Source organism: Catharus ustulatus, chromosome 2 (assembly GCF_009819885.2).
Source record: "Catharus ustulatus isolate bCatUst1 chromosome 2, bCatUst1.pri.v2, whole genome shotgun sequence".
In the NCBI taxonomy this organism is placed as follows: Eukaryota; Metazoa; Chordata; class Aves; order Passeriformes; family Turdidae; genus Catharus; species Catharus ustulatus.
The window spans coordinates 59522216-59544480 of NC_046222.1; the positions used below are offsets into that span (position 1 = coordinate 59522216).

Here is a 22265-nt window from a genome sequence, read left to right on the forward strand (position 1 = left end):
CTAGCTACCTTGGACAAGAATACAGATTGTTCCAGTAAACTGCAAGTAATCACTTGTAAACTCAGCTTTCTCATGGATCAGCTGGACCTGAATCATTGCTCAAAACTTGACTCACTCTTGCCAGAGGAAATGTAGGAGAGGTTTCCTTTTTTAAGCAATGCTGAATGCTCTTCTGTGTCTCTGGCTCCTGCTGGATTCTAGGTTACGGAGAGGCTGGTGCAGGTGACAGCCTTAAACTAGGCATTGACTTGTATCAATCTTACCTCTGTTTATTTGTTTTGTATCAGTCTTGCATCTGTTTGTTTATTAAGTGAGCTCTGAAGGCTGGGAAGATGCAACTGTGTGCATTGCAAGAGCTTTCCACAAGGAAAATATTGCAGGAAGATCCTCTGCTTCCAAAATCCCATCTCAAAGCCCATGAAGTCACCTGTTCACTAAGGTGAAGACACACTCCATTGGAATCTAAGATCTGCACTTGGATGATTTCAGAAACCTGTATGGGCAAGAGCAGGCTGTGACCTGTTCCTTGTTTCTGCAGCCAGGGGCAGAGCAAAGCAGCTGAGCAGAGCCCTGGCACACTGGGTTATCCCTGGGGCCAAAGGGGCCAGTGTTTGCTGTTTGGATTCAGTACTATCAAGGAATCTTCAGGTTTTGTTTGCTGAAGAAGAAGGCTGCAGAGCAATCTCTGCAATTCAGGAGGAGAAAAGGCGGCCCTGTGGAGAGAAGTGTTAGCAGTAAAATTAACAACTCTCATACACCAATGTGAGCAGGAGCATACTGAAGGAGGATTTCCCCAATCTCCCTGAGCCCAACCCAGCCCTGGCAGCAGAGGGCAGATAATTCACTGCCACTGATGCTGGCAGGAGGCCTTCACAACAGGAGCAGCACAGCTCCAGGGAGAACATTTCAGCCAACAGCTACCAGCTGGATCTTATGCCTACTTTAGCTGCAAAATTCCTTCATTTGTATCCCATCATCATCTTCTCCATCCCCAAACCCATCATTTCCAGTGTTACACTCTCCAACTACTGTCTCTTTTACAAGAAATCATCAATCATAGGGATAAGGCATTAAAGGGTTTCTGCAAATAATATAGTTTAATTGTAACTACCGTAAAGATTTTCTATATACATTATGTTCACTGTGGAGGATATTACAGATTTGCCATGCATGTCTTATTGCACATATAAATATTGTACAAAGGATCATGAAGATTCTCTTTTTAGCCATACAGGTTAAGACTGCATAAAAAAAGCTGTATTACAAAATACTTAGAGCTATTTATTTACAGCTAACTTCAAGCAAATACTGAAAGACACTAACAGGAGAAAAACAGAATTTTAATTATGAAAAAACCAAGATTTGTCAAAATAATAATAATTACAAAGCTTCATGTTGCCATATATACATTGTAAAAAAATACTCAGGAAACCTGCATTTTATCCCTCAAGATGCAGAAATCAATATTCCTATTTTTATACTTGATCCTTGAATGCTTCTAAAATTTGATAAACTCTGACTTGAAAACTTATTTTCTTTACATTGCTCGTGCTTTTTGACAAAACAGATATTTGTGCAGCTCTGTAAAATATTAAAATACATTTTCATTTAGTGTTAAAGTGCACAGTACATTTTATAGGAAACAATATGCTAGCTGCCAATCAAATTACAATTTTAAGTCAATGTTCTCTCTATAAAATAAATGGTTTGCTTTGGTTGAAGTAACTGGATATTCCATGCATACTGTCTGTCTCATAGTCTGTGAGTCCACTTCCCTCCTCCTCAGGCTACTGTCACTACCTCCCAGCCCTTTAGCAAGTGGTGGTGTTGAAATGTGTGCTCTGCCTTCAGACACCGTCTGAAGCTCAACAGATCTGCTACTGAACGTGGAGGGGTTTAAATGCAGTGCCTTGGGAGAGTGTGTCCAGCTGCCGCCAGAGGGGGTAGTGACAAGTATGCATCACTCTGCCCAAAAGCCTTCATACAATAGTTCTCTCCCCATCCTCTTGCTTAAATATTTAGTCCTCCCCCGCCCTTGCCTCTTCTTTTGCCACTCTACATTTCAAACTCCCTGCTTGTGTGTCCCCAGCCAGCTTCCCTTTTCACCACATGCAGCTGCCCTGTCCTGCTTGCCCAAACCCCATCACTGGCTTCTTGTGTGAATGAAAATGGGATGTTCCAGATAGCAGAAGAATCACTGTGCTGGAACTTTCTGATCTAAAATGCGTGATGTCTTAGTAATAAATTATACTTTTAAAAATCTCTTTGAAAAATGTAAAGTGGTGATAAGGAGAAGAACTTTTTATTTCCTATTGCTGATGTGGAAGTAGAGGTCTGATGCTGCAAATGTGCACTACAGAACATTGTGCTTAATTCTGTGGATACTTTTAAAGAGAAGCACTGTACTCAGGTAGGTTGAATCTGGAAGATCAGGTCTTTGAGACTGCCTTTGGCAATTTCAGTCATTTTATCTCCTCTTGACAGAATCACCAAAGAAAACAAGTTAATTTTTTGGTTACCTGGTGAATCTTGTTAACGGTCTTGTGCTATTTTTTACTATTTGTTCTGTAGTGCTGTAATCTTTAAAAGAAATCAAGTTACAGTGCAAAATTACATTTCAAGACACATGATCCTAATGCACATAATTCATTTTGTTGTGGCAAAAGTTAACTGTCTTGTGCATAGTAAAATAAGCAATCAAAAATATTTGTTCACATTTATTTTTCAAGTTTACATATTTCCTTTTGTTTTTTGTTTTTAAACATCTATATACAAATAAAATGGGTGTGCTCTCACTTTCAGCCAATTTAGTCTAGTGAGGGGAGAGGTGTTACTGGAATGTAGGAAACTCAATGGAATGCAGACATTTTTTATCAATGTTCCACAGATTCAAGAAATAAAGAATGTCATTCCAGCTAGCTGTTCTTTTAATAGAAGCACCTATTTTGTTTACTTTTTATCTTACATATTAGAAAATACAATTTACGTTGATCTAGAGCTACTGCACACCAAGTAGAATAAAAAATAACTAAGTATTTATATTAAAATAAAGTGTTTAACCACAAAAAAAGCAGTAATAAAATACAGTTTCCTAATTTACATTTTGCATCCAAAGGATGAATAACAACTCACTAATAAATAATATTTATATAAATATTTTATGTCTGGATATTTTTAAAAGGCAATAGCCTGAAGCAACTGCAGAAAAACCTAAGGTGGTAGCAGTCTGATTTACTCTCCCTTCTCCCTCCCCCCAGGTGATTACAGTGATTCTTAGTTTAATAATACAAAGGTATCTTGCTGCAAGACAGCTGTGTACTCCACACAATTTTAAGTGGCAGAGAGGTGGTTTTAGTAAGTACTGTACAAAGTGAGCTATAAAAGCAGTGAAGCGTCAACTTCCTCTAGAAAGTGTTTCTGTTCAGTTTCTGCTTTGTAGTTCAACACATATACGTACAGTCTGAAATATGTAAGAATACTCTTGGAGTACTGGAGTTGTTTTCAATGCAGTTTGAAAAAATGGGCAGTTTTTTGATTCTTTCATGGCACAGTGTAGCTGGTAACAGCAGAGAGAGTAGTTTCATGTGAATAAAGCTTGTTTCACTGTGGTTACATCTAGCAATGCTTGAACTGTTATGCTCACTTTTACCAAGCCCTTTTCTTCTAGGATGTGATGTGGTAGGCAGAGCTTCTCCTAGAAAAAGACAAAAAGGGAGTAAAAATTAGAACATTTAATACTCACTGCAGAACCTCACTTCATATGATCACATTTGGAACACAAAGCCCAGCAAGCAGCAATCGTTTCCTATTTTTAATTAAAAATAACTTCCTGTGATTTTGTCAGAAAGTCTCTGATTTTGCTCCTGCTACACCTAAGAGTTAGTGAGAGATCTGTTAATATTCTGGGCCCCAGAACCAAGTTGTTCTGTGGTCATTACAGCATGTAAACAGCTAAGAGGGAGGGCCAGCAAGCACACAACAAACTTTCACCTACAAAGCAGGATAACACGGCATTTGCTCTGTTACAACATGTGTGAGATGGGGGATGGAAGGCTGACTTTTTTGAAAAAAGAAAACCAAAACCCCTCCATTCTCCCACTGAACTCTAGACAGATCCCAGGATATGCACCTGGAAAACTACACTCTAGCACATACAGGGAAGTGTGTGCAATGTTGTGCATTCAATGGGTAAAGTGTTTCATTCCAAGTATTTGCACCTTATTTGAATCAACTTTATTCACCACAAGGACACAGCAGTCATGGCCAGGATGGAACTCACTAGCTGTCCACAGAGGCTGTTACAGCAGAAGACAGTCAAGTCAAATACTGCATCTCCTACAGGGAGAGCAAGACACCCACCCATGAATAATTAGAGAAAGCCTTAGAGAGGCAGCCTTGTGTCATGACTGGCTCTCTCTTTAAAGAGTTTTTCTCAATGTTATGCGGTATTCTTGTTAAGAAATCAATGGAATTATGAAATCAGGCAGCAGGTCTATAATAAATAAATGGAAAAGCCAGACTACACCACATAAACCATAATTACAACTGTGAGACTCACTGCTACGACATGAAAGCCAAAAGCGTTAAGTGGGATGACAAAAATATACAGGTAAGAGAAAAATTCAAACAGAGCTATTAAACACAAACACATGGAAACAATGTCTGGCTCATGAAGTCCTTCAGCTCTATGTCATTGCTTTAAGCATAAAAAAGACACCATCTGTGTGATCTAACCTGTTCCTTCCCTATATATCTATACATGACCATCAGCAGACTTGGAGTACTGATTTGTTGGAAAGAAGAGGGTGGTTTTGATATTCTCACTACTGCATATCTTAGTTATTCAATAAGCTTTCAGATTTTAAAACTACCAATGCATTTGAGATTGTTTTAATTAATTGCCTGTCTTCTGTATGTAATGTTAACTAAGAGTCCCTTGTCTTATCTTTATACAATTCATGGTCTTTTTCCACACTTCCTCATATTGATTACTTCTTCAATTTAAACCTCACTAATCTCTTCCACCTCTTTTCTCATGACACATTCTTTCAGTTCTAGTCCCTTCTAGTCTCCTGTGGAGCCTTACAACTCAGTATAATGGAACTGGTACATACAGGAACAATTAATACAGTCTCTGTTACGTTATGCACCTATGTTTTATTGTTTTTATCTCCTTCCACTCTTGGCCAGTACTTGCTCAGGAGACTTCCTCTAGGAGGACATAGCTCCAGAAAAGTATCAGTACTAAACAGCTGTTCTACTGCTTCTGATATTTATGACTTTGTTTTGCTAATGAATATTTCCTCTATGTGTAACCAAAATTTAGCTTGCTTAAATTCCTTGTGAAGTTCCTCACACCCCACTGCAGCCTCAATGAGAGGAAAAGCTGCAAAATGTACCTATTGACTACTGAACCTGGAGATAAGAGAGAAACTTCACTCACAATCACAGCATCTGATACTGCTACTTTTTACTGTAATTTAACTATATTTTGTTTACATTTTATATTTACTACTCAAGTTGGTTTAGTCTTTATTACTTTATGTTTGAAAGATTTCTTTAAGACCCAAGAAACAACTTCAAACAGATACTTTTCAAGGAGCTTAGCTGAGTAGGTCTGCAGGAGATGGACAACACACATTTCCCCAGGAAAGCTGCTGTCATATTCTTGCTAAAGCTGAGTTCCTATTCCACTGAGTTTGTGGATTCTGATTCACACTGACCAAACTGTGGCAACTGCCTCCTGTTCCTATTGTCCACCCTGCCCCTCTCTGCGGCAACTATTTGTCCAGCCAAGCCAAGGAACTACTTCCATCTTGCAGCCATTCCAGGTCATCACCCACATTTCCATTCCAAACCTACCTACCATAAACTGATCATTTAAGACATTGAGTCCTGCAGTTCATTCTTGTTTGTTTTTCTGACTGAAATATTGACATGCAAGCTGTCAGCAGTGGTTTACTCCAACTTTTATTCCTCTGAAAAAAAGTGTCTTTTCCAGAAAATCATATAGTTTAGGATGCAAACTCCTAAACTGATACGATTAGCGCTGGAGTGGCTATATAAGAAGGTAAATACACTGATAGCAAATAAAAGGGAAAAAACCCCCACCCCAATATTCTTCTACTTCAAAGATATGATTTCTACTAGACATTTTGCCAATCTACTGTCCTGGGAGTCAATTCATCTAAAAATTCACAATGTTTTAATTCTGATCATTAAATATACATACATATATATATATATATATATATATATATAAATGTTATTTGAGAATACAAATCACACATCCAAAGTGAAATGTTATTCTTTCCATACTTTTCTACTTTTTTTCAGTGTCCTTGCACAGTAGGCTCTTTCACAGATTTGGTGGTCCTTAGCATGCCAGTATTTCATTGTTCTTCTATGCTAGACAAAAGACAATTAGTAAGAAGGCCTGATGAATCCAGTATCTGAAACTAAGTGACTGGCATTACATGGCTGAAGGGTATAGGCTGAACCCAAAAACCCAACCCCTAAGGAAATCTACCTTGCTGTTTTATTTTCTGCAGCTAAACACAAGACTACAATGAGCTTTTCAAACTTGACAATGAGACTGATGCCATCTCCTAAAAATTACCAACTTCTCAATATGTCACAAATCAGTTCTGGTATGTAAGCCCTAAACATTATCTTAAAAGCTTTGTAAATGGCTTTCATCAACCCTGTCTCACATACTTTTCAAATACGAGTTTTTGAGTCACATATTTACTTCTCAAACTAAGAAAAGTCAAATCTTGCCAAGGATGGAATCCAAAGCACAAACAAAAGATTTCCATAACAGCAGTAACATGCCAGTGCCTCCATACTTAAGTTCAGCTGTTGCCCCTGCTTTTCCATCCTTTGCCTCATTTCCTCACCAGATACAACTGCTCTCTGGAAACTACTGACAGCAGAGCTGTAAAGTTGCAGGCCATGGAGATTTCAAAGTTTTCCTTAAATCCTAGCATTTTGAAGCAAATGCCTGACCAACCAAGAGGAGAACTTGTCCAACTCTGAGGAGAATCAACTTCACCCACTTCTCACATTTAATAAAATTTCTGACCCAATTATAATAGATTCAAACACATAACACTTCTGTATAGAAGTGCGAATTCTCTCTCTAAGAACACTCCTGTTGGAAACATCACTCAACAAACTTCAAAAGAACAGATAGAAGAAATGGATACTAATTCTACAGACCAGCCTAAAACAATTGTGGTAGGAAGGGCTGCCACTCCTCTCATAGCAGCACCAATCTCTCTATTCTCTATCCACTACAAAAATGAAGGTCTAATATATTTTTGCTGACTATTTTCTCTCTAAGAACACATAGGAACTTATATTACTTGCAAGCAAACCACCTTCTACAGACACACATCCATTTTGAATGGATAAAGATGTTTTCAAACCCATCATGAAGCAAAAGAACAAACTCCTCTTGAAGGAAAAGGAGGCAGCAGCAGGAGGTTGAATCACAAAGCAGCACAAAGAGACAGTACCACAGGTGTACTCACAAACGTGCACGTGTGCATGTGCTTGCCATAGCAAGTTTCTAATCCTGAAACAAGATGTTGATTGAGGATAGAAGAACGCCAGGAATACGCTGTGACACTAATTCCTCAAGAACACGTGACACGCTTCACATACATATCTATTTTCTTTGACACTAGATGACTTCAAAGTCAAGACAACTGTTTGAATTAGTTTATGGCAGGGCAAACAGCTTGGCAATTCAGATTTACAGTAAGTCCTTATAAAAAAGACATTGATGCCATAATATCAGATTGGTAAGTAGTAAAATGACTGCATTACGACAAGAGAAGGGCTCAACTGTCTGTATTTGTTAGTAAAAATACAGAGAAATGGATTCCCAGGATTCAGCAAGAGCCTTTCTCTTTCTTCGTTGTATTTGTAGAATATGAGATTTCAGATCTACAGGGGGGAAATATTAATAAAACAATGAATACTGGAATGTGCAAGTTCTCACAAAACAAATTAAAAACTTACGTCCATGTAATGCCCATCAGTTCGTGTTTGTAGCCAACTATTTTGAATGGGAAGTCAATAAAAGAACCTTCAGAGCATTACACTTAAGCAAACTTATGTCCAATATTCAATCTCTATTTTTTTAGGTCAAGGCCAATTTTCTTTCTAAAGATCAGAAAATAAAGCTATAGCAAATATTTACTTTTTCATATATCTAATTTAAAATTATGTCCTTTCATATATTTTTTCCTTTTCCACTATTACTGTTGATGTTTATATATGCCCAGATGCCATGAACTACCACTTCAAGTACGAATAAAAAGAGATGCAGAAAAGCACAGTAATTCAGGCTATACTGCAGCTGCAAAATTATGTATTTGGAGTGATAACCAGTTAGACATCTAGACAGGTGCATCTTCTGCACATCAATAAACTGGAAATACTTGCAAAACTGTAATTGCCAAGGATGGGTTTTGGATTCTTCAATAAATCAACACCTTGAGCTATAAAATTTAAAAGTAGACTACATATTTTACAAAATCCCTCACAGTTTTATTCTAACATGCTTAGAAAACAGTGACCAGGAACTTCAAGGAACAAAAATCTTAATAACGACAAGACACACATGAAACAGTAAGAGAAAACATAATCTTACATGGGAAATACCAATTATACCATAAAGTTACATATTAAATTCAGAGAAAGTGATGAGTATTATGTATGATCAAAGCAGAACACGTCATCACCTTACAGTATTTTTCTACTGCTCTTTCTGCATAATACAGTTTGTGTTCTAGAAATGAAGTAAATGGCAAAGGTTCACAAAACCAGCTGTACTATTATTTTTCTGAACCTGCATGTATGACAGGGTTTTTTTGTTGCTGGGTTTTTTTTGTTTGTTTTTTATGGGTTTTTTTTTATATCAGGAGAAAATTTTTGCAAAAAACAATGACATGGCGATCCTTTGGTAACTTACTAATGTATACTGAATTGAAAACTGTACTGAGTATTTGCTCAGATCTAATTCAATGCCCATTCACATAAAGTTCAACTTTCAGAACACTTATTAGGAGCACAATGGGACCTATACACAGCTTTCAGCTATAGAAACTTGTTAATATACAGGAGGCATTTGAAGGACTGATATATTGCATTACACAGAACCTGAGAATATTTCTTTTTTTTCTGGACTGAGGAAAAAGAAAGGCAAATCCTCCCATCAAAATGCCACTTGTGATACAGTGCAAATGCATTTTGCCTGTAAGAATATCCACTACAAGCTGTATTTATTATTTTGTTGCAGTATGGATGAGATGACCTCCACAGGACATAAAATTAATATGGGCACAGACCAGATTGGAGACCAATCTATTAGGAAACCATGGTCTGAAAATCTCTGATGATTACTGCAATGTGGAAAACAAATGAATGGGAAAAGAAACAGAGGAGCAAATATAATTAATGTTATTAATGAATATAGGACTACAGTGCACTTTTTTTTTTCAACTCAAGGCAATTATATGACTGACCATGAGCAATAAGTATCAATTATATCTAACTGGATATCTCAATACTGACATCTCCTCAAAGGTGAGGAACCATCAAAGAGTTCAACTGTTTGATTCACAAGTACTAAAGCCACAGAATAGCAGCACAGAAAGAAGACTGAATTTAGAAAAGAACCTATTAGAGTAGATTAATGATATTTTAGTTTACAGTTCCCCATTTAGTGTAAGAATTACTGACTTCAGAGATGGAAAATCATATTTTTCATATTTTCATTACATTTGAAATGTATTTTGAGAAACTTTATTATACTCAGACTTAGAAAATGTAAGGGTAATTTCATTATTTCTTGCCCGGTAAAATCTACAGCTATTTGGAAGTGCAATCAACTCACAAAAAATACCAAATTCGATAAGCTTCACGTATGGTAACACAGCTGTGCTTTCCAGGAACCAAGTATGTTTGGCACTTCTCACCATCTGTTTCAAGATGGCTTCACCACCTCTAACTACTAGAAACTGCACATAATGCTACACTTTAAATACCAGACACTGTCATAGCTGAGAACACACAGAAAATGGTCCCTAAGAAACCAAGTGATGACTCTGTTTGCATGGTAAGCATACACAAAGTTAGGACTTCAGACAAGTTTGAGAGTGAAGTGTCACCGTGACTGGGGGACGTTCACTTGGTCTACACTGACACAACAGTTTCTAGCCCAGTCTCTACTCTGATAAAGCAGTCAAAACCACTGAAGACATGGACTTCCATTTCCACACACTGAAAATGTAAAACACACTGATTACTCCTCCTCTTACTGCCCTTCAAACTACTGGATACAGTGGATAATCAGACGTGCTATTAGACAATAGGACAGATGTGTATTATAGGATGGTAGCAAAACTTTTCTCCACATGATCTTCTGATTTGAAAAGATGTACTCGTACATGTTCAGCACTATATACGGAGGGCACAACACAAAGCAGACAGGAGATCTATTTACCACTGACAGAAGCAATAGCAAAACCTCAGCCCTAGAGAAGACATCACTTCTGTCTCAAATGCCAACACTGGATTATAGAGAAACATTAATAGATTCTGAACTGATTCAAGCCATATGTCACTCAGTTTCATCAGAAAAGCAAAACAATTAGAACAAGGCAACAAAAATTAAAACAAAGATCTGCTTGAAGTGGAAGCCTAAATGTCAAGCTGTGACTGAGTAAACAAATGTCAGGTGCTGAAATTGCTGAAACTGGGGACACAGAAGACAGGTCTGTCCAGGATGAGGGCACAGGTCTATAGCTAGATACCAAAAGCTTTGAAGCACTTACTGAGCTCTCACCTGTTCACAGACAACACTCTTAACAAATGAAGTTGTTATTTGTATGCACTGGAAGCTGCCAGACACCAAGCCCTTAAAAAATTTTGATTTATCTATTGTCTGAAATTGATTTTTCCATTGTAAAATACATATCTAATAACACATTTACTACTTCTTCTTATATCTGTCTATATATATGTATCCATTTATATATTTAAGCCACAGAAACTAGGAATAGAACTGCATTTAAAAGTTTTTAAATAAAATTTTACAAGCCTCTGTGGAGTGGGGATATTTATAGAGTAGCATTAAATAATAAGTGTACGGCCAGAATAATCAGTAACATACAAATTCTTATCCTAGTTATACTCTAAAAGTCTATAGCTAATTTATTATATACTAGACAGTGGAAAATGAACGCTTGTATTTTCAAGACACAAAACTGAGGTCCTTTGGTTAGCTAGCCTGAGACTGACTTACAAATTTAGGCAACAGCATCTAGGTCAGTATCGCAACACCAACATATGTTTATACTCGAGGGTTTCTATTTTTCAATTAATTTTCATTTGTATATTTCATGTCAATAGAGAGAAAACCCAAAATTTGTTTTAAGTTTTAGAGTAGATGAACAGAACACAGAACTGGAAGGGAAATGGAAGTCATCAGTCCAGCAGTCTAACCATAGGCAAAGTTCAAACACACCAAAACAGCTCCTGGCTAATGCATGTCTAAGCTGCTCTCTAAAACCTCCTAGGATGGAAAAGCTGGAGTCTTCCAGAGGATCTATTTTCCTAGCTACATTGTCTTTGCTCCACTGGTTACACAAACAAACAAACAGACAGTATCTGCATTTTCACAGGTGATGCAACAGAGAAGATGGGAGTTGCTTGATGCCACACTAAAGAATAGCAGGTAAAAGGATCTAATAGCTTATTCCCAAACAGTCTCACTGTACTGCATGATCTTCACCCTGCAACATTCTAAAGTCCCTTGGATTCTATGGCTTGCTCACACCCACTGCTAATTTACAGTCACCTTTGGGGTCTAACATACAAGTGTTTAAAAGGAGTTCAACATTGTTTTGTGTGGCAGAAGAAAAAGATTATTCTACCATAGGAAAACATAACTACTCCAGTATGGATTTTAATCAGAACAGTAGAGACAAATACTACTCTTTAAAGTTATAGTAGTCTTGTTAATATATCAGAATTTAAAAATCACAGTACTTTCAAAGGCAGTTCTGTAAGTGCTCTTAACACAATGTGTTCAGAGATAATTGGCACCCACTCAGAAAATACTATCACCTGCTGAAGGTGTCACCTGAAGCTGCTTCAATATCTGCAGCACTCTTGGATTTTCACAAAAAGAGAGAAGTTCAGTTCTATTTAGCATGTGACAGACATCTAGCTACACCCAAAAATGGAATAAGAGGAGCTTCACTGCTTTAACACATTTAGTGAGTAGTCTAGGCAACATGAAAGAAAAACTATAAATAAAGAGGTATCTAAGTTCTTAAACTACAGCTGGAGGAGATAGAAGACATGGGACTTGCCTTCGAGATGCTACTCCTCTCTCCTATTTCAAGAAATTAATAAAGATATTACAAGGAAGGGAAGCAAGGGAAAGGGAGAAGTTTGTAAGGCAAAGGAAGGAAATTAAGTACCTGTAATTTGTCAGAGACAAAGCAGAAAGTTTGTGCGCACATGCGAACAGGTTATGCTGTTAGCAAATTCCAGTGATAAGTTATATACATCAAGACTATAAAAAGTATATGGAAAAGACAAAAGCCTATTAGATCCCAGGAGCGAAAAGTAGAAGTTGATTGTGGGGGTTTCTCCCCGAGGGCGAGCAGAGTGTCAACAGTCTTTCGAATGTGACGAATATCCGACTGCAGGATGTCATACGGAGAGCAGAGGTCAGCCTATCCCGAAGGGCAGCCATTAGAACAGAAAAAGAGTGCAAAAAATTAAAAATACAAAAATAGAAATATATTGATAAATTATCACAATATTCTAGCATAAATATGTAGGAATAGCTTCTTCCTAGTACTGCCTTAGACACTAGACATCCCAGCTTTCTTATTTCCTCTAAAGAATGAAGCTATTATATAACATCAGAATGTTAAGATAGAAGAGCTCAGGTCTTCTAATCCTTCCAAAATTATGCCCAAGTTCAAAAGGGCGAGGAAGCACGTGTGATCCGCTCATTCCAGTGAGGTCTGCACACATCTTTGTCCATCTGGACCTTATTCAAATGCTTAAATGCAACCAGCTGAAAAACTAACTTATAAAATAGCAAACAAAACGTGGGTTAGAAAGCTGTTAAAAGCACAAGCAGCAGCAATATGAAGTCTCAAGAAAAAGTACTTACAGAAATCATTAGAAGTATGCAAAATTCTCTAATATAACAGTCTAAAACTTGGTATACAAATATCACCTCAAATGATACCCTGGGATAGAAACTTAAGTATAGTTAGTGCTGTAATGACTTTTTAATTTTAATAAAGTTTCTAAAATGAAGAATTGGACACTAAATTCCTTATGTAGCATTTTTAATAATTATTAGCAGGTTAGATTCCCACAGCTTTTTTTTTTAAGTATCAATGACTTAATGTGGCAACTTACCCTAGACTAGCTATACAATATTAAGTGTAATATGCAATAGTATCAATGTGTTCACACAAATATTTAACATTTAACTCAAACCAAACAACACTAGTACTTTCAAAATGCAATCTAAGATACATCATTTTACATCGCAAATAAGGCCTTACTGAGATAATGAATACTTACTGAACAAAATTACATGCAGTAAGTTTGAGAGAACACCGCTCCTGTGCAAGCTTTTCAGTCTCACTTCCTTAATAAACTGACAGTACACCAAATAAACCAAGACATGGAAGTTCACTGTCTGTTTTCCGTTAGTGCAAAGTTTCGAGATCCAGTTTGAAATAAATTCAACTTTAAAATATTTTAAATGCCTTTCTATCCTGAAAAGTGACTAGTGAAACTGGAAGTCGAAACTGTAATTCATACAAAAATTAAAGTGACTTTTTTTTTTCCTTACCATGACTGATTCTAGCTTTACCAGGAGTCAAAAGTTGCAAAATGTTGTTACTTAGGCCATCAGACACAGCAGGGAACCAACCTGCCTAGCAACAACACTTTTTTGCAGTAATTTTTCAGATTTTTTAAACTAAAAACTCTAATGTGATAAACTTCAATGCAATTCTGTTAGTTTTTAGAGTATGAAAACTCACTGAGAACATAAAACGTGTTGATCTTGTTTAAAAATGGGATCAAACTAGTACTGTATTTGAGAACACCTACAACCACAAGCTGCTTACCACAGAAACAAGTTTTAATGCAAACTGTTCATGACTACCAACTACATAATATATTGCATTTATACCAAAGACACCAGTAAACTCACTAAATGATGGATTAATTTTAGAACAACATCCAAAACTCAATTCCTACTACTGAAAATACATACCAAGAGTAAATATCTAATATACATTCAACTTCTATTTTAAAAAGAAAATGCCAGAACTTTATAACAAGGACTTTTTAAATTTTTTGTCCGAAACACACCCAAACAATAGTCCCTACTGTAGTCAAATGAAGAAGGGAGTAATTTCAGAGTTTTGGGACTGAGAGCTGGTAATAAGTTGGACTTTCTACAGATATTGATGAAGTTGTTAACCCAGTATTAACATCCTAAGCCGCACAGGGAGAAGCCAAAGCATACAAAACCAGCCAACACATGCAGAAAAACTTTCTACAGAAACTGCCATGATGTGTTTTAGTTAAATTCAGTGAAACTTAGGGAAGCCTTAGGAATGTCTATTTTTGTGTGCTCTGTGATGATGGATAATTTGGTATTATATTCACACCTTATAATGTAAAATATTTATATTTTACGTATTTTAGATTTTTATAATACAACTGTAGATGAAAAATATATAGCTCTTCTGTAACAGTAGAAGTATTTCCACTTATTGCACTGATACTGTGCAATAAAAATGCAAAACTAAAACATGACATAATAAAATAGTGAAAAAGCACATGACTCCCATACAAAGTCTCAAAGATAATCACCCATCCATCCATCTATGACAAACACTCCCATTTAGGGAACTGAAATTATTGCTAGTAAGAACTACAAAGATATACCTATTTAATCATTACATTTATGGACTGACATTTTGCATTTAGGAAGCTGTATGATTAAATCATACAACTGTCAATCATGCACACAGAATAAAGACAGTAAGACAGAAATGGGACAGCAAAAGCATAACCAGCTGTTTGTGTGCACAAACCACCCCCATTCTGCATGCTCCTGCAGTGACTGAAAATAGACAGGATTTCAGAACTGACCTCCTTGGACTTTTACCTTGACTGGTAAAAAAAAGTCAAGAGTAAGTTTGCAGAACTGCATTAAAGAAAGAAACCTGTAGTGCAAATGCACTATACTCAAAACACAAATGAAAGCAACCTCAGAACTCTGCTTTCAGGACTGTAATTGAGAGTGCATTGAACCACTTAACTCCATACCATTGGCCAAATAATGTCATTACTGAGTCAGGAGGGAAAAGGTGGAGAAAAGAGTCATACCTGATAAAACTTACTGCAACTTCATGGATGTCTCATGATGAAACTATGGAGAAGTAACTGATGATGTGAAGTGATCAGAAAACAAGCATAAGTGGCAACGATAGTATACCTTGCATTAAACTGAAAACATGATTACCAGTTGAACAACCAACAGGTGGGTAGAAGGTAAAGCACTTTACAGTCACTGCCTGGCTGCCTCCTTTACTTTGTTTTGCTACATTTTTAGAATACAAAAGTCTCCTGTTTTGTTTATCTTTATTATTGTTTTACTTAATTTGCAATTCCTACACTAACTCAAGTCACACTGATTTTTAAAATTATTCTGACATTGCCACATAGTGGATCTCATTATCAGAGGAGAGGTTGAAACACAGTATTAGTTAGGTCCCATTTGCAGGACTCCAAAGTCACTCAGAAGGGGCACAGCTAAACCTTTCATAGTCTGCATCTTCGCACAATGACTTGAGATCCAAAAAGCCATTCCTTACCATCACCCTATTTTCTGCTCAATATGTTTACATAATACAAACAACTGAAAATTTAAAGAGATATGGCAGAAGTCTCTCATTCCTACCCAAGATATTTGTCCCACTAAATCATGCTGCATCACTGCTTAAGTGCTAGAACACAGACACTTGGTAAATCTGCTGGAACATTTGGCTGTGAAAGATTTCATTTTATCATTGCCTTTTATCAATGAAAATTACTATTCTACTACTATCAATGATAACGTCAGCCTTTTTTTTTTTTTTAAATCATATGAAGACTGACAGGGTATGTTATGTGGGGAAAAGTCTTTCCTTTTTAAAAAGATAAATCTTATTTCCCTGACCTGACCCCATAAAGGGTCAAAATATGCTCGAGTGCCTAAACTGTTAAGATATTACATTAGTGTAAGCTGTTTATCATAAAAATTCATTCCTGTCTTTGTAAAAACCTGATTCACAGATGTTGAAAATACTTTATTTTCTTTTTCAAAAAATGCTTAGGAGATCCTACTTCTGATACCTTTTATTTGTTCATAACTGAGAATCAGAAAAAATGCAGACCAAAACTTCTAACTTTTGTCTTTCAAACATATTTCATGTACAGCTTTGCTTTGGTCTAAATCTTACTTGTAGTAAGGTATCATTAAACCCACCACAAATCAATTATTTTTATCTTTTGAAAGGAGTATTGGTAAACACTACTGAAATTGTATAATACCCTGTTATATGGATTACCAGGAATAACAGCTACCAAGAATAAAAGCTCAAGTTTAATTAGGTTATTAATTTGCAGGTTAATACAGGAAAGTCCTTGTCCTTGCTCCTAGTATGAATACTGATTTGGCAATGACAAGTTGAAAAAATCTGCAAGAGCATTTTTGCCTTTATTTACATATATTCTTACTGGTTTTACAAAAGAGCAGTTGTAAACAAAATATTTTCATAAATTCACATACAAGGTAATGTGATGATAATTCACCCCTCTGACAATTTTTAATATCTCTGGGATGAGATGCCTCTATGAAGAGTAATACTGCAGTAGAACCATTACATTTGACGTTTTGGGGGCCACACTTCCACACAAAAGAGTAGTAAAAACTCCAGCTTTATTTTTCCAACCCACAAAGTGTAAGAGGGTGGGTGCAACATGGATGAACTGAGTAAGAAGTGAGGGTGGTATTATTTGTGGGTTCATGTGACATTAACAATGTAAGTCCAGTGAATGGTACCATCCAAGTACTGCATGTCACTGCAACATGCAGCAGGACCACAGCCCTGCTTGGCACACATCTACTGCCACTTGCTTATTCCACCTGTATCACCCAAAAAGTAGGAATGCACTACTGTCATTGTTGCTACTATAGAGGAAATTAAGTAATTTGATGGATTTTAGTTAATAATGCAAAATAAAGTATTCTTTAGTAATTTTCTAAGAGACAAAGATTGCACCTTTTTGTCATACAACTCCTGAGGGGCACAGCAGACATTCTCTGAGTCTTCATGCTTTCAGATACTTACCTGACAACATTCCTTTCTTAAATCAAACAAAACCGTTGTATTGTCTCAAAAAGTCATCTAAAAGGTTCTCTGATAAGGTGTGACAGTAAAGCCTAGTGGCAAAACAGGACACAGTTTGATTGTCCCGCAATTCTCACACTTTTCACAATCTCCTGGTGCAGCCAGAGCATTGCTATTTAGTTTCCTATTAAGGGTCAGACTTTAAATCTCCCTTTTGCACGTGATCCAGCAAGTTCCTTCTGCGTGCAATCAGGAGCATCCTGTGGCTGTTAGCAGAAATGGATTTCAATGTGTCCCCCACTGAACTGGAATTCTCACCTGGTAGGTAACAGGCTTTCAGAGCCATCTACATACCAGCCACTATAAAGAGACACTGGTGTTCCTGAATTTTGTATTTGCAATTCTTTGGTCAAGATGCCAACTCCTGTTACTCACTGTGACACATTTAGATAGCAGCTGCATTGTTTTACATTTGTATGAAATTTCCCAGGTTCATTCTAGGAAAGTAAAACTTTGATCCAAGAATTGAATGCTGAAAACCACAGAAGAGACCATGCATATCAGCACAACACAGCAATTACTTAGCTATTTTCTTATTTTCATTTTACATAACTAAACAGGAAGTTGTTCCAAACCTGTGGAGTTCAAGAAACAGCACATACTCTATTTGTTAAATAACTCAGAACAAATCAACACAAATTATGACCATTTTAAATCCTTTTCAAACTCATGCAGCAGAATTACAAGTCAGTTCTCAGCACCTAGACATGGGCATAAGCACCACAGAAAAGCCCAATACCTACAGGTATAAGGACCCAAAAGCAGAACCTGTCACTCCCACATAAGGTGCTTGTTTTAAAAAAGAAGTCATTTGCTGCTCTTCTTTTGCTGGTTTCTCCAGAGATAGTTAGGCACTGCACAACTCATAAATCTGAAGCAGCATGAGCACACCATCTGTAGTTCTTTAAAAACTCTGACAGCTGTCATACTCACTATTACACAACTTTGCATTCCTAATCCATGTCCCTGCAACACACAGCAAAGTTCCAGCATCTACCAGCTAGTTCCACAACATGATGTGTTTTCACATAATATAGCAAAATACACATTTGCAAATTACCAACGGCTAATCAAACAGAATATCCTCAGAGTACTTAAAATCGATTGTAAGTTTACAATTGCAAGCAATTCATTTAATGTTTAAGTGAATGAGTTTTTCCCTTCAAGAGAAGTTAATACTTATTTAGACACATAAAGATGCTTAGTTTACAAATCAGACTGGTAAGATGTGGCTTTGTGCCCAAGCCTCCATGCAACTCTTCAACAAAATCTTTAATAAAATGTTAAAAAATCCTAAATAATTCAACAATAATTTTGATGGAATTAAGATTAAAAAGGAGGGGTAATAAATATATATATGGAAATGCCTATTCATGAAATACCAAAAAGATATTTCTCTAGAAATCTTAATTATAGAAATCCAACATCAAAAAGAATGAAAGATTTCTGAAAAATCCCATAACAGCAATGAAAACAGACCTTAGCCTTTACTTTCCCAAAAGGCTACAGCCAGGAAAATCTGACCTGTATTATCATTGATAATTTATGACACATCAGAAGAATCTTGGGGTAGCTTAACAAATACTCCGTGTCTAGAAGACTGAGAGATTTGACAACAACAAAGAGATTTTAATCTTCTCTGAAGTGAAATTTTACCTTTTATACGAAATCCTTCTAACATAATAAATTATATAACTAGAACAACTAAATGAACCATTACAACTTAAGAGACCCAGTCATTACACTGAATTGTCAAATCAAATTTATGATGAACCATTCATTGGAACTGTAAGAAAGTCTCCCCCTCAAAATTCCTACAAATAGCAAAAATGATCTGTCACTTTTGCTGTCCTCCAAATCAAGTGCTAAAATACAGATAAAACAAAGAAATCTTTCCCAATGTGAAATCTTTGCATTACCATCTGCTCCCCAAGGGGATGGTGGTAGAAAGCACACAAAATACCTTTTCATTTCAGCATTCCTGAAACAGACTAAAAAGAACTCAGCCCTCATTATACTGTCATATGTAGGCACCAGTGAAAATACATAATGCAATTTTCCTGTGTTCAGTTTAAAATGACCTTATATAATCCTTTACCTTCTTTTGAGGTTCAAGTATTTGAAATTTAACTGTTTCTTAACAGGTTCTTCTAAACCATAAGAGAGTCTTCAAAATAATCCCAATGCAACTCCAATATTCATTACATTAGTTATGAAGATTAGAATAAATTACATGAGGAGTGATACCATTCTTGCATGAAAATCAGAAAAAACCAAGCACTGCAATTTCCCTGTTTCCAGCTCCTAAAACACTTATAACTACATTATAGACTCTTACACATATGTGCTTTCCATACTTAACATACAACGTTTTTCTTCAAATTACTGCAGAAATGTTTCAATACAAGAGACGAGTCTGTTATTAGTCACTAATGCACAGAGTACTTAACATTGTAAAAAAGGAAATATTGCAAAAAAAAATTAAAAGAATGAAGTTCATATTCTAAAAGCATGAGGTAAAAATGCAGTTATGTTGTGAAATGAAAAAAATTAGCAAGCTTTTGGCTACTTACATAATATATTATAATAATTTCTAATTGATTTTCCATGGCAAAGAAAGAGGTATTAGAGATAATAGTGAATCACTCTTTTGGCACAACACTTGCAATTTTAAGTGCTTTGAAATAATCCATTTAAATGCACTACAGTAGTATAAAACTACACTATTCAGCTCATTTTTTAAATTCTGTGTCTTTATTGCTAAAAACCTGTAGTTCATAAAGTTATCCTTCAACTTTCATGTAATTAATGTGTTTTCATGTTTGAACATCTAGCATTGACAGACTTAATTAAATTACCTCTGGTATCCCCAGTTTTCTACATGCATCCAAAAAGTTTTCCACGTTTCTCCTGCATTTGGCCATGCTAAGTTTAGGCTGTAGAACAGAAAAAAAAAAATAGTCTATGGTAAAAGAAGTCACGAAGAACAAACTTAACTGTAATTAATAGGCTCACTCCTTTTAAATTTTTATGTACCCACAAATTTATAGTAGTCATACACAATATTAATGTCTCTGAAGAATCAATGTCCTAGAATCTCAATGTCTCTAGAATCTCAAACACTTCTATAATTTGCCTCACTCAGGACTATTCACCACATACTTACAGAAGTACCATGTTACTGAAAAGAAAAACCAAAATCCAAACTCCTCACTATTTTAGTTTTTCAATATCAGATGTGAAACAACGATAATTCCTAAATATCCACTTAAACCTAGAATTCACTGTAGTAGCAAGGAATTTTCCAGGCTAAAGTAACTTGAAGGTTGTTTCAAGGAAGAGAACATCAATATAAAGTTGAAACAAAATAAAAAAAATACAATATGTGCATTTTGTTACAGAAAACAACATAAGATACTCATTTTAAAGAATCAGCTTGAGGAATTTTTACCCCAGAAATTTAAGTTTGCATATTTTGGTAATGTCATATTTTTACCAAAGACAGAAATAATTTGAAGTCAGGAAACAGCAAAAGAAATTCCACTAGAATATCCAAGAAAATATCTTTTACTTAAATCTGTCTTCTTCGAAGTTCTTACAGATTGCCTCCAAAATCCACATGTTATTCTCAGAATTGAGTATCAGGGTGCATATGGCAAAATTTTACCAAAATGTACATTAAAAGAAAAAGGTAAATAGTTCGAAAACACAAAGAAACTCCTTAGAACTAGATTGTTACCCGAAATCTGGAACAATGATCTATTCAAGAAATAGACATAAACAGAGAAAACACAATAGTGCACACAGATTTTATGTCCTGAAATCTTCAGGTCCTTAGATTTAGGCAAGCCTACATGAAATCACCACAGTGCAAGTTTCTGTTCTGTCTGCAGGTAAAAGGAATCACCTTTACATTGAGCTCAACAGGACAAATAAGCTAATAAGTGTTTTAAGTACTTTAGTAATATGACATCCGCTAAGCCACACACTGCTCACATTGCTCACTGAAGCTAACCTCACATTTTTTCCATCAACAAAGGAGGGTCTAGTTTTCTTGTAATCAAAGCATTTCATACTGTTCTGAATAGAAATGTCATTAAAAAAATACCTGATCTTGATGCTAGATCAGGGACAAGGTAAGACAATTTTGTTAATTTATAGATGCGCTTGTATATATATACACATGTATACCTAGACAATACATATAAATGTGCCATATATAAAAGTTAATGAACATTTGAATTTGCAATCATATAAATGTTGCCCTTGGCAGCAAAGATCATTCCTTGAGTAGTAACATGGTTTATGTACCCAAGTATCACTTGGGAATGAAAAGTAATCAATAAAACATTGCAGTGCAGCAAGAAACACACAACTTACTACTGCTGGTGAGGGTACATGAATACTCCCAACAGATCGAGGGCGAACATGATTCACTAAATGGCACAGAACGACACCATCCATCAGAGCTGAGCCCAGGTCTTCAGGCAAACAAATCTTTAGTCTTGTTTCTATGTTCTGCAAAGGAAGAATGCAGGTACACTTTGATATAGAAATGGATGAACGGGGCAAAAAGGGAATAAATACCCTCATCGCCTATGCTACAGGCACATAGGCAGATTTGGAGTTTTTATTACCAAAATCCCCTATTCCTTTATATAACTAATTCTTCAGAAACTAAACCTCATGCTGGCCACTGAACTACATAAAATTCCTTAAAAGAACTCAATACTGCAATGCTGT

General features: G+C 36.1%; 1 protein-coding gene across 9 annotated transcripts in view; it reads right to left on the reverse strand.

Moving 5' to 3' along the window:
- Positions 1–1070: 1070 nt before the first annotated feature.
- LRCH1 (leucine rich repeats and calponin homology domain containing 1) overlaps positions 1071–22265 on the reverse strand; it is a 120046-nt gene continuing 98851 nt past the window's right edge. For 6 of the 9 annotated variants that reach the window (XR_004417015.1, XR_004417013.1, XR_006162930.1 and 3 more), the window contains 4 exons: positions 21903–22040; positions 20381–20458; positions 12501–12758; positions 3608–3694 (listed from right to left, as the gene is read on the reverse strand). Coding sequence is in view for 3 of the 9 variants with exons in the window: in XM_033051608.2 (XP_032907499.1) it covers positions 3581–3694; positions 20381–20458; positions 21903–22040 (330 nt within the window). In the remaining 6 variants the exon portion in view is untranslated. Of the gene's footprint in view, positions 3695–12500; positions 12759–20380; positions 20459–21902; positions 22041–22265 lie in introns of all 9 variants that reach the window. The other 3 variants (XM_033051608.2, XM_033051609.2, XM_033051611.2) reach the window with 1 other exon arrangement.